At 40.8% G+C, this 12267-nt stretch overlaps 1 protein-coding gene across 3 annotated transcripts in view; it reads left to right on the forward strand.

Moving 5' to 3' along the window:
• Nucleotides 1–12267, forward strand: part of TUSC3 (tumor suppressor candidate 3) — a 166240-nt gene that overhangs the window by 118267 nt on the left and 35706 nt on the right. The window contains exon 7 of one of the 3 annotated variants that reach the window (XM_061583648.1): nt 5419–5583. In XM_061583648.1, coding sequence (XP_061439632.1) covers nt 5419–5571 — 153 coding nt within the window. In that variant the 3' untranslated portion in view covers nt 5572–5583. The remainder of the gene's footprint in view (nt 1–5418; nt 5584–12267) is intronic. The other 2 variants (XM_061583649.1, XM_061583646.1) reach the window with 2 other exon arrangements.

Raw genomic sequence — 12267 nt, forward strand, 5'->3', positions numbered from 1 at the left:
TCAAACCAGCAGCTTGAGTTGAACCTGGAAACTGACTAGAAGCCAATGCAGCCATTTGAAGATCTACAAGATGCATTTCATACTCTCTGTGCCAGTTAGTAAACTGACTGCCATATTTTATACTGAATGGCCTTGAATATAACATGTTGTAACAATCAATTTGGAATGAGAGCCTGGAGAATGAAACAGTCAGAGGTGTTTGAAAGTAGGGAAGAGAGAGCTAAGGCAAAATTGGAGAGGGGAGTCGGAGAGAACTGGGGGAGGGAGGTAAATCAGTGTCCTAGGTGTGTTTCATGGAGGTTGTGGTGCAGCACAGTAATGAAAATCAGCAGGTCCTCGCTTTTAATCTTGTCTCCCCCTGTCAAGAACTGACTCAATGGTTTTGGGCAAGCCACTCTTTTAGCCTCAGTCCACCCCATCTGCATTATGGGGATTATAATTCTTTTACAGGATAATGTATGCGCAAGTCTTGGAACACTTGAAAGCGCTGTACAAATGTTAAGCATTGGAAGAGCCATAGCTGAGTGGTAGAGCATGTGCTTTTGCATGCAGAAGGTCCTAGGTTCAATTCCCAGCATATCCATGTAGAGTTGGAGATGTCCCCTGTCTGAAAACCCCAGAGAGCAGCTGCCAGTCAGTGGCAATGATACTGAGCTAGATGGACCAATGGTCTGACTTGGCATAAGGCAGCCTCCTGTGTTCCTGTAATTATTAAAAAAGGAAGCCAGGGAAATACGGTGGCAGGGGGAGAGGTTGATCAAGAGACCATGGGTAAATGGAGAAGTGAAGAGGTGAGAGTGAACATGCGGAATAGGAAAGGATGGGTCAAGAGACTGGATCCATCCCTTCACCTCAACCTCCCCTCTACCTGTGAAATTTCATGAGCAGTAATAATATGATGGGCTGGATCCAGACTTAATCATGTTTAGTGTAAGCCCCTTGAAATCAGATTTCAGTGGGTCTGTGCTAAGCATAAGTAAGTCTAGTTCCAACACAATAATGTTTAAAGTGAAGAACACTTTGAAGCCCTATCACCTTATGTACAGTGCTCTGCTTCTGCTAGTAACATACACCTGTTTTTTACATACTGAAGTGCATTCTATTAGCATTTTGTTTTTTACTGGCAAAGAACCTGTTTGAATTAGTCAGCTAGCAGTTGTGACTGCATGAAAAACCTAAAATTCTTTCCAATGGGTTACTGTAAAGCCCTCTGAGACGAGTGACTGTTACTAGAAAGAGATTTGGCAATTTGATTTAAAGGGGATCAGTGTCATATCAAGATGTAGGAGTTGAAAACCTTGATCTTCCACAGTGTTGTAAGGGAAAGATCTTTTGAAGCAGTGACCTTTAGTATCAAGCTGAGACTTGCTGAAGTCTGCTGGATCCTTTGGCTATTGTGACTGGCTATTGCAGTGACTTTGATCATTAAATGGATTTGGAAAGCAACAGATCAGTTACAAGACCTTGGGAGCAGACTCTTTCATAGTCATACCTGAAGTTCAGTTTACATGTGATGGCAAGTGAGTGTACTCATATGGCTAGGGCTCATGAATATAAGAAGAGCCCTACTGGATCAGGACAAAGGCCCATCTACTCCAGCATCCTCACAGTGGCTATTCAGACACCTATGGGAAGTCCATGAGCAACAGCACTCTCCCCACTTGTGATTTCCAGCAACTTATATTGGTAGCCTCTGAATACCAGCTGCTAGGAATCACAAGTGGGAAGAGTGCTCTTGTGCTCAGGTCTTGCTCACAGGCTTCCCATAGGCATCTAGTTGGCCACTTGATAACAGGATGCTGGACTAGATAGGCCATTGGTCTGATCCAGCAGGTTCTTACGATCTTTTTTCAAGGGTAGTTCACACGGAGAAATTTTAAAGCATATGTACCCACCCATTTACAATGCATGTTAAAAATCCCCACTGCTTCTGCATGCACCCTGGCTTAAGACCAGGAGCAGTTGCTCTAACTGTTCCCAGCTCTTCATTGCGTGACAATGACCTGAGTGCATAGCAAATACAGAACTAGGGATGACATAAGTTTATCCAAACCTGGCTCAGATTCAAACCCAAGAGGTTTGGGGGGAAAATCTATCTACTTTTAAAAAAATTCTCAACTATGATCACACTTATAAAAGCTGTGATTTGTATGCTTTTTCATCTCAGTAGGTTGGTTATTTACATTTTGATATGTGTAGTTTCCCCCTCTTGACAAGTGACTTGGATGCTGTGTGTTAATGGCTATATGGATGCAGTAATTGGCTTTCTGGAGGGTGCTTGACTTCATTAGGCTTCATTAATTTTCATTGCTTAGGTCGACTTTTCTTCAGGTATCCCGAAATTTGATAGCATTATAATGAGTCTTCTATTTATAGAGAGGTGGGGATTCTTTTTCAAGCAAGACAGCATATACAGGAAATTTAGTGTGGAGGTGGTGGTGCTTAGAGGAGCCTGCCAAAACTACTGCTGTTAGATAAGGAAATAGCTATAAATTACAACTTTTTTTCTGTACAATATAATTTTGTATCAGCAGTGACTTCTGGGTTCCTAAATCATCCTTACAAATATTAATTCAGAAGCTGGTTTCTCAGCCCTTCATCCACTTATCGGTGCTCCTCCTCCACTCTCTTTTCTGCCAGCTACCTGCTGTCGCAAGAGCCTAGTGTAGCTCAGTGACAGAGCATCTGTTTTGCATGTAGAAGGTTCCAGGTTCAATCACTGGCATCTCCGAGTAGGGCTTGAAAACCTGGAGAGCCATTGATGCTCATTGTAGACAATACTGAGCTAGATAGGCCAATGGTCTGACTCAGGACAAGGCAGTTTCCTATGTATTGTAGTAATTTAAAACCAAGAGTGGCAGCTTAAATAGCCCAGCACTTCATTTTTCATATGATGTAGCATCATGTCACCAAGGGCTTCTCTCTCTCGGGTCCCTTCCTCCCTTCACTTCCCTTTCTACCTTAAAAAAACAGAAGGCCTGGAAGACTGCACATGCACCCGGCAAAGCAACAGTAGATTTTATTTCATAATTATGAGAAGAAGAGAAAACCTCCTGGTAAATGGTCAGTAGTGATTAGGGATGGAAAGATCTGTCAGTTCCAGTTCTCTCAGTTTCTATTTTTTCCAAACAGAAATTCAATTCTCCACATTCCTGCTGCAATTTGCAATATATAAAATTCTCATGAAAATTCTCCAACATTCAACTGCAAATTTCTCCTAATAAACCCACTGTTCTAGGCAGTTTTGACTAATGTACACATTTTTACAAGCATTTTCTCATCATATAATGCATTTTATGTTATTTCACTAATATATTTATTTTTATGCACACTTCCCTCTAATATATTCCTTTTTGATAAACATTGGTTGGTGAACTGTGAATTTCAGAGGATGGATGTGTTTTGGTTCTCATGTTGTTTCAGAAAGTGAGAATTTGATAGATTCAGCTTGAAATGTGAACTGAATTGAATTTCTCTCCCATCCCTAGTAGTGATGCAGAAAACCAGCAGGTTACTATCACTGGGAAATTTGAAAGTGTTGCAAGAGACATAACATTTTAGCATGCATCATGCCACTGATCTTACTACCTCAGTATACAGGCTTGCCCACAACATGAGGGGACACAGTTGCCTTTTGGGTTAATAAAAAAAAGAGTCACCACAGGACTTGGAAGAGACTATCTCCCTTTGTTGGTTAACACAAGGACGCTACAGACAGTGGTTGATGCACAGTGTTTTCAGAAGAGATGAGTCAGTATATTGCAGCCTCCCCGCCACCCCCCCACTTCCTGTGACAGTGAGGATGAGTGGTTCTCTGGAATATGTTCCCACAGATGGGCTTTTACGGAAGCCAGCAAAGTTTAGACTTGTGGGGGGTCTTTGTCACACAAAAAAAGATAGCATGCTGTTCGAAAACTGTGGATTCGCCATCCGTGGAACAGTAGACTTAATACAATGGACAGTGAGAGTGAGAGATAAGCAGAGGCAAGTACTAAGTGGTTATCGTTTCTTGATTGCTTTGGTGGCAATTGGCTCATAAGGTCCAATTTCCCTCTCCCCTCTCCTGTGTGAGCATGCGTGTGACAGAATGAGGATGCAAGAGTGTGGATATGTGAAGATGTGCATGGTTCAGGGACAGAGGTTACATCAGCCTGAATTCTGCAATGGAAGACGATGCAGGGGAAGGTGGTATTATGGTTTACATTGTAAATTGTATATCAAGGACCATTGATCCACAGAAAAAAATTGGGGACCACATACAAGTATTAATTAAACATACTAATCTACTGTATTAATTAATTGACCATATTTAATAATTGGTATAATAAATAAAGTAATAAAAACTGTAATGCTTAGGAAGTTAGTGCTACATTGAAGCCACCAGCTGAAGCTCTGGCTACTCAGGTTGGGTTCCATTGACTAACAGGCAGAGTCAATGCAGAACAGATGGGCCACTGAAATGAGGAAGGGAAGCAACAACCTATCATGGCCTGCATTTCATGATAGAGCAGAGCTACTAGGAAGTGGTAGTGGTGCCATGGGAGGAAATGGGATGACTGTGCTGCTCCCTGACACAGCAACGGGTAGTCTTACTGCCTCTGCAGACTTTGGGTCTCCCATCCTGGGCTCTGCTCTTTCAGTCCCATAAGAACTGTGGCTTTTCATCCTCTTCCTCTGTGTCTGCCATTTTCTATTTTGCTCCCCCTGTTGGCAGGGTCCTCAGCCAGGCATCACCTCACTTCCTCCTGAGCACCACTGACCCAGGACTCTTTCCTTCTATACCTGCCTCAACCCTGAGCAGCCACATTACTTATCACCTCGAGAGTCCCTGGAAATGCCCAGGGGCCAGATCAAAGTGTGCAAGGGGGCTCATCTGATCCTTGGTCCACAGGTTCCTCACCCCTGATGGTAAAGGACAGGATTTATTGTAATTTGTAAGTGGCCGGGCTAAAAGTTTGGCATGTTGAATAATACCTATTATCTAAAAGCTATTTGTTTGAGTTTTGTTGTATGTTAATGCTACAATTAAGATTAAATTACAGGAAATTGGCAGGCAAACATTGCTTTAAGAACTGCCTTCCTGGATCAGGCCAAGGGTTCATCTAGTCCAGTTCTCTGTTTACAGCAACAGCCAGGTGCCTCTGAGAAGCTCACAAACAGGGTGTGATGGCAGCAGCCCTGTTTGTTGGTTGTCTCCGACACTCTGTTTTGCTTTCACCAAGAATTTATGAAGGTACAGCTCAGCAGCTGTGTTTATGTACCTCTATTGTCTCTCTATGATATGCTGTACCTTTTTTTGCCAGGCTAGTTTTGATTTGCTTTTCATTCAGTTTACAGGTATCCTTGCTAATTGCATCCTTTTTAAATCCTTTGTATGTGTTAATCTAATACTTATTCTTTCTTCCCCCCATTTTTCAGAGTTACATACATGGAAGCAGCCAAGCACAATTTGTTGCGGAGTCTCATATTATACTGCTCCTGAGTATCCTTCAAATGTTGATGGATGGAACAAGGCAAGCTAAAGCAGAGTCCGCTATTAAATCAAATTGCATTGACAGTGAATATCATTGAGGTTTTGAAGAGGTATTGCCTTTCCTCCCTATTTGTTCTATGATTAAGATGATGCCTAATAGTTTTTCTATTTTTTGTCTAGAAAACAAACAGAGTTTTTTGTTTTATAATGTAGTAATTTCATTTTGTAAGTTCTACCTAGTTTCCTGATGCTGTGCTAGATATTTTTATTCCTCTTGTAACAGATGCCAGACATATTACACTAAGGATCAGCTTGTGATGTCAGCAGTGATAGTTAATAATTTTATCTCTTGATAAATTTGCCTTTATAGCAAGGGTGGGGGTGGTATTCCAGATGTTGTTGGACTGCAAACACCATCTCTGACAATTCGCCATGCTGCCCGGAGCTCATGGGAGTTGGTGTCCAACAACATCTGAACAGCTTCATGGTCCCCCAACTCACTTTATTACAACTAAAGACTGTATCCACAGTTAAAATGTGGAAGCAAGTCTCATGGAAGCATGTATTCCCTTTCCACTTCTCTCTCTCTCTCTCTCTCTCACACACACACACACTCTGTCTCTGTCTCTCTCTCTGTCTCTCTCTCTCTCTCTCTCTCTCTCTCTCACACACACACACACACACACACACAGATACCACTGTGCACCTCTAAGTATCCATACCTTTTCAACACTGTTTGCTGCTCATAATGGTTGGGTGGATCATAAAGATTGGGTATATATCACATAGGCACCCAATTAGACAACACAATCTGCACACAATGGGATAAGCGCACACAAGCACAACACCAACTGCAGACTCTATGTCTCTGGACTTGTTTGAACTAGTCTTTCTCATTTAATAGGTTCATCAGTCTGATAATAAATATGGTGATATGATTATGCTTCCACCTTGCAACAAATATGGGGCAATGTCTTTCGATACAGAGAGATACAGAGATTTCACTGTAATCATTGTATATTTGCATATTTTTAAAAGAATTATCTTATATGTATTACAGAGTGATGAAAATTAATTACATATTTTGTTCAAGCTCCCATATTAACCTGCGTTTGTCACAGAGTTCTTAGTACCATTGAAAACATGTTTCTGCTACTTTTTAATGTTTGCTGGTTGCTATCACAACCTGCTCGTTTTCACCATTACTAGTTAATACATCAGAAATACCTACACAAATTGAAAATGACTGTGGAAGGTATGTGTTCATTGGATTCTGATCCTCTTAAAGGGTTCGCTGAGAACTATTTGCTCTATTCTCTACAGTATTGGGGACTGTCCGTGTGAATGGAACATTTCCCAACTCACCAAAAAGTATGGGTAGTCCATGGTTGTGTGGAACTGTGAATGTGTTGAACCCAGCTGTTAATTAATGAAAGATTCCTCTGCATTGTTTTCGTCCCATGGATCTGGCACACAGATGGTGGTGATACTTCATAGCTAGTAATTCCAATTTTGTACATTATCATAAGTGAGTAGGAAATACATCCAAACATTAGGTTAAGTAAATAGTCCCTGACCAAGAAGAGGTGCCCACATGAGACTTCATTTGGGGATTCCAGGTTCCCAACACAGGTTTTTTATTAGCTCCACTCTTAAACAGTGTGCCTAATTCAGATTCTCATGGTTTTCTAGGATGTATACAGGATTTAAAGTAACTAATAGGCAAAAAACCTTGCAGTTTAAGAATGTACAACAGATATTTCTATCAAACTTTAAAAACTAGGGGAAATGGGCAGATATACTGAATGCACCAGGGGAGCAGGAGACTTGACCTCCTATCTGAGATATTGTACTGCCCCACAAATTTGTCAAAATGCAAACACAATTTGGGTTGGTCTTTCACACTTTCTGTGTAGCTTGGAAGAATTGGTAATATGTGCCTCTGAGCATATGGGGAGTGGTGGCAACACCTGCCATCTCCAAAGATGGGGCATTACATTTTTGTATGTTTGTTGGTGTTCTTCTTACTTTGCTTCATTCCTGTGTTGCTAATGTTTCTACAGAGAATCTAACCTAGAAAATTATATTTCTCTCATTATTCATTGTAGACATCTGTGTCAAATTTATTTTTATTAATTTCAAAGCTTTTTTATTGGTCAGTGTCATATGATGGTGAAGACAGCCTTTTGTGTTTCAAACTGGAGGTTATGTTCTATTTCTATTTTGGGTGCATTAACAGTTGAATCTGAAACTGCAGTTTGATGTAAAATCAGACTGATTACAATATGTTGCTACTTAAGCAATGATTGTAGCTGTTGGAAAAAACAAAATTGGCCTACCGAAAATGCATGTTTTCAGCCTGCTATGCTTAAACTACTCCACTTAAGGAAAGGTGGGCATGGTCAATTAAAAACATAGAGCACCCCTAGAATTTTGCTAGAATATATGTCAACTCCTACTGTTTTACCTTGTGCAAACTGAGACACTCCTCTTGTCCACTGGAAACTGTTCTGCAGAAGAGTCAGTGCCATTATTCCACAATTGTTTCTGGAGCTTTTTTTTAGTGTTGCAAAGTGTTGCTGTACTTCACATATTCACAGAAACAGATGCAAAGGACAATGATTTACTATAGGAAACTTCACTAAAATTGCAAAGTAAATCAAACATATTTAAAGTAACTATCTGAACTCTGTCAACTGTCTTAATATTGTTGCTTCCTCCCTGCTAAAACAAGATCAGCATAGCACATATCTTGTTTCTGTTTTGGGGCTGATTGCAGGTGTTGCCACCACTCCCCATATGCTCAGAGGCACATGTTACCAAATTCTTCCAAGGTACACAGGAAGTGGATTGGACTGTGAAAGACCAACCCAAATGGTGTTTTCATTTTGACAAATTTGTAGGGCAGTCCAATATCTCAGAGAGGAGGTCAGGTCTCCTGCTGCCCTGCTGCATTCACTCTCTAGCTGCCCAATTTCCCTGCTTTTTAAAGTTTGATAGAAATATCTGTTGGCTATAGGTACGTTCTTAAACCGCAAGGGTTTTTTTTTACCTATTAGTGAATTTCTCTGCTTTTTAATCTGAGGGGTAAGAAATAGGATCCTGTGAATGGATTGATTATTGGCATGCTTATGGAGTTCAGTGGGATTTACTCTCTTGCAATCATGCTAAGGATAGGTGAAACTGACCACAGGGGATGGGAGGGGAGGATGGAGAGGAGCAGGCAGGAGGGGGAGGAGGAGGGCAGGTTTGATCCTTTGCGTGTTTATTGAGTTCAGTGGGATTTACTCCCGTGCAATCATGTTTAGCATAGGTAAAACTGACAATGGGGAGAGAGGCCTGGAGTGGGGAGGGGAGGAGAGGAAGAAGGTAGGAGGAAGAGAGAAAAGAGAGGAAGGAGGGAAAAGGCAGGTCTGATCATTTGCATGCTTACTGAGTTCAGTGGGATTTACTTCCGTGCACTCATGGCTAGGATAGGTAAAACTGACCATGGGGGAGGAGGAGGAGGGAGAGGGGAGACTAGAGGGGAGCAGAAGGAGGGTGAGAGGGAAGGAGGAGATTGGAAGGGGAGGGGGAGGAAAGGAAGGAGGAGGGGAGGGCAGGTTTGATAATTTGCAGTCATGCTTAGGATAGTTAAAATTGACCATGGAGGAGGGTGAGGGGAGGAGAAGGATGAGGAGGGGATGGAAGGGGATGGGGGAGACGAAGGGAGGGGTAAAGGAAGGGGCAGAGAGAGGGGATAGGAGGAGGGGAGAACAGGTTTGATCGTTTGCATGCTTTTTGACTTCAGTGGGATTTACTCCTGTGCAATCATGCTTGGGACAGGTGAAACTGACCACAGGGGATGGGGATGGCAGGAGGAGGAAGAGGAGGGGAGGACGTTGGGTGGGTGCATGGGCACTGGGCAGATGAGAAGTCCTTTTCCTTTCTAAAAGGAAAATATTGTGAATAGTATTCTTTTTCAGGGTTTTCCCCACCTTTTTATTCTACAGCAGGCCCATGTAGCCTCCCACCCAAATTTAAACCAAAGCTGTCCCTAGCCACATCCATATCAGACCTTCATCTCACTTTATACAGTTGTGGCTTCTCCCAAAGAATCCTGGGAAGTGTAGTTAGCGAAGGGTGCTGAGAGTTGCTAGGAGAATCTCCATTTCCCTCACAGAGCTTCAGTCACAGCAACTGACTGTTAAGCCACTCTGGCTACTGGAGCTCTGTCAGGGGAATAGAAGTCTCCTCTCAGCATTCTTCACAAACTACACTTCCCAGGATTCTTTGGGGGAAGCCATGACTGTTTAAAGTGAAATTAAACTCTGGTGTGGGTGTGGCCCCCTGATTAGGCAAGCCCAGCAGCTGTGAGTCAAGTTTTTGCGACACTGATAGTTGGTTCTTACTGAGCATGCCCGGCCTTATCATTGAGTTCAATGCTAATTTTCTTAAATTAATTTAAAATAAGACAGACATTTTTTTAACTTTTAAACTGCAGAAGATGAAGGTCAGAGTATGGGGCAAGGTCAGTAATAAGATTAGAGGTACTCTGTATACATGGCTGATTTTTAATTAATTTCAACGAATTATGAGAACTCTGACAGAAAAAAGTCCAAAGGGGCCTGCTTTCTTCTCTCTCTCTTATTACACTTTGAATGCTCAATTCTTTCTGACTGTTTTGTGTATCACCATGAAAATTTAGAGGGTTGTTAAGCAAGTGTTTCTGGGTTCAGGAATATACATTTTGTAATTTTTGTTTTGAAATGAGCTTATGGAAAGCATCAGAATGGCATGGAGAGGTATTTTAAATTTAACATTGCAGAATGTGAAAAATCCATATCCACTCTTGTGGCTGTATAATTCAGAAATGTAGGATTTATTTATTTATTTATTTATTTATTTATTTAAAATATTTCTATCCTGCCCTTCACAAAAACATTAAAATAAATTAAAATACATAAAGTACAATTAAAGTACATAAAATACAACATATATATATATACATATATACACACACATATACATATATATAGGCAGATATTATTAGAAGGTAAGTACATTGCGGAATGCGAAAAATCCATGCTGACTATAGTGTACAGCCACTGCTGTGGCTGTATAACTAGCTAGTCTACTTGTAATGTTGATAAAACAAGTAACTTCACGTGGAATATTCATCCATTTCCCAGCAAGAGCTTTTGAAGGTTTTATTTCATGGCTTAGTACTGTCAACTGAAATTTGGGACGCAAAGAGGTTTTGCAAGCAGTGTGATGTCTTACATATGGATTTTTAACAGTTACGCTTGGAAGAATTTGTTTCCATTATCCTTTATGTACCAGCAATAATTATTAGCTGTTCTGTTGCTTTTTTGTTTTTCCTATTCAAAAATATTTATAGAAACAAGGGAAAAGTAACAAAATATCAGTTTCCCAAACAGTGCTATTTAACTTCTCATTGGGATTTGCAAAAACATATTGTTGAATTTCTCTGTGCTTTATCTAGCAATTTAGTTTTTTCTAGTATTAAGAATAAGGATACAGAGTATAACTCAACCAAAGTTGAACATACTATAAGTCCCATTGATTTCAGTGGGAGATTTTCTAAGCACATGCTTAATTCTCCATCTGAAATCATTGGGACTTATAAATGCTTAAATTTGCATAATTTTAGCTGGGTCATTTCCAGATTTATTTCTAGATATGTCATGGATGGCAAGATCTGTTTTCTTGTTACCAGTGCAGAAAACATAGTAGGGCTTGAGGATTTATAGTCCCGTCCACGCCTCATTGTCAGATTGTGTAGTAGAAGGATTGCTTGGCAGATGGCATTCAGTCCATCTGCATGAGGATCTGTCACCTTAGGAAACCTATCAATTTCTTTCCCACTCCGAAGAAACCACCAAGTGAAGATGCATAAAGAGCAGAGGATTATCTTTATCATAACAATAACATAACAAATGTCTTACTGGATCAGAAGGAAGGTCCATCTTTTCCAGCATCCAGCTTCTAACAATGGCTAGCAGATTCTTTTGGGGAGTATGCAAGCAGAGCATGAAGGCAATAGTTTTCACAATAACTGGCATTTAGAGGCATGCTGAAATAGATGTTTCCCTTAGTGATCATTGCTGAACGGAAGAAAGGCTGACTTAAGCCATTGCTTTGAATCCATTTTCCCACTCTGAAATTTATACGTTTCCTGAATGAGCAGGCGTATTAACTCATTGCTAGGGAAATTAAAATGTGATGGTTTGCCACTGAATAGAGCTCTTCGCAAGGTAGGAGCATAGTACTCAAAACTTGGCCATGCAGCTGCCATGCACCGAAGAACTGTATCTGCTTTGAGACAAGTGACCAGTTTGCAGGATCACTAGCAGGATCACATACTTGAAGTCTATGTCCAGAATGTTTCATTAGCAAAGCTGGTAGCTACTGGGCAAATTTGTTTTAATCAAGTTTTTGTGACCTAAGCTGCTGGGAACATGCTCTTGTTGGCTTTCTGCTGCTGATTTGATATATTGGTTTTTATTGGTGTACAGATTCATTTTTAATTATCGTTTTTCCCCTTTGGAGTATTGCATTTTATTATTCTCCTGATGGCTACATTGGCATTCTTTTATGTAGAAGGTAGGAAATAAATAATTTTAAAAGTTTCAATGTTTCTGATCCTTGCAGTCCAGATGTGCAGGATGCACTATCCCCCAACAAATCCACAAGACTGACCAGCATAGATTGTAAGGTCCATATAGCTTGCTTCCCATTAGGAGCATGAAGGTGTCCCAGGAAAAAACTGGAACTTGCCTTCTCTGTAGGAC

Source organism: Rhineura floridana, chromosome 9 (genome assembly GCF_030035675.1).
Source record: "Rhineura floridana isolate rRhiFlo1 chromosome 9, rRhiFlo1.hap2, whole genome shotgun sequence".
Taxonomy (NCBI): domain Eukaryota; kingdom Metazoa; phylum Chordata; class Lepidosauria; order Squamata; family Rhineuridae; genus Rhineura; species Rhineura floridana.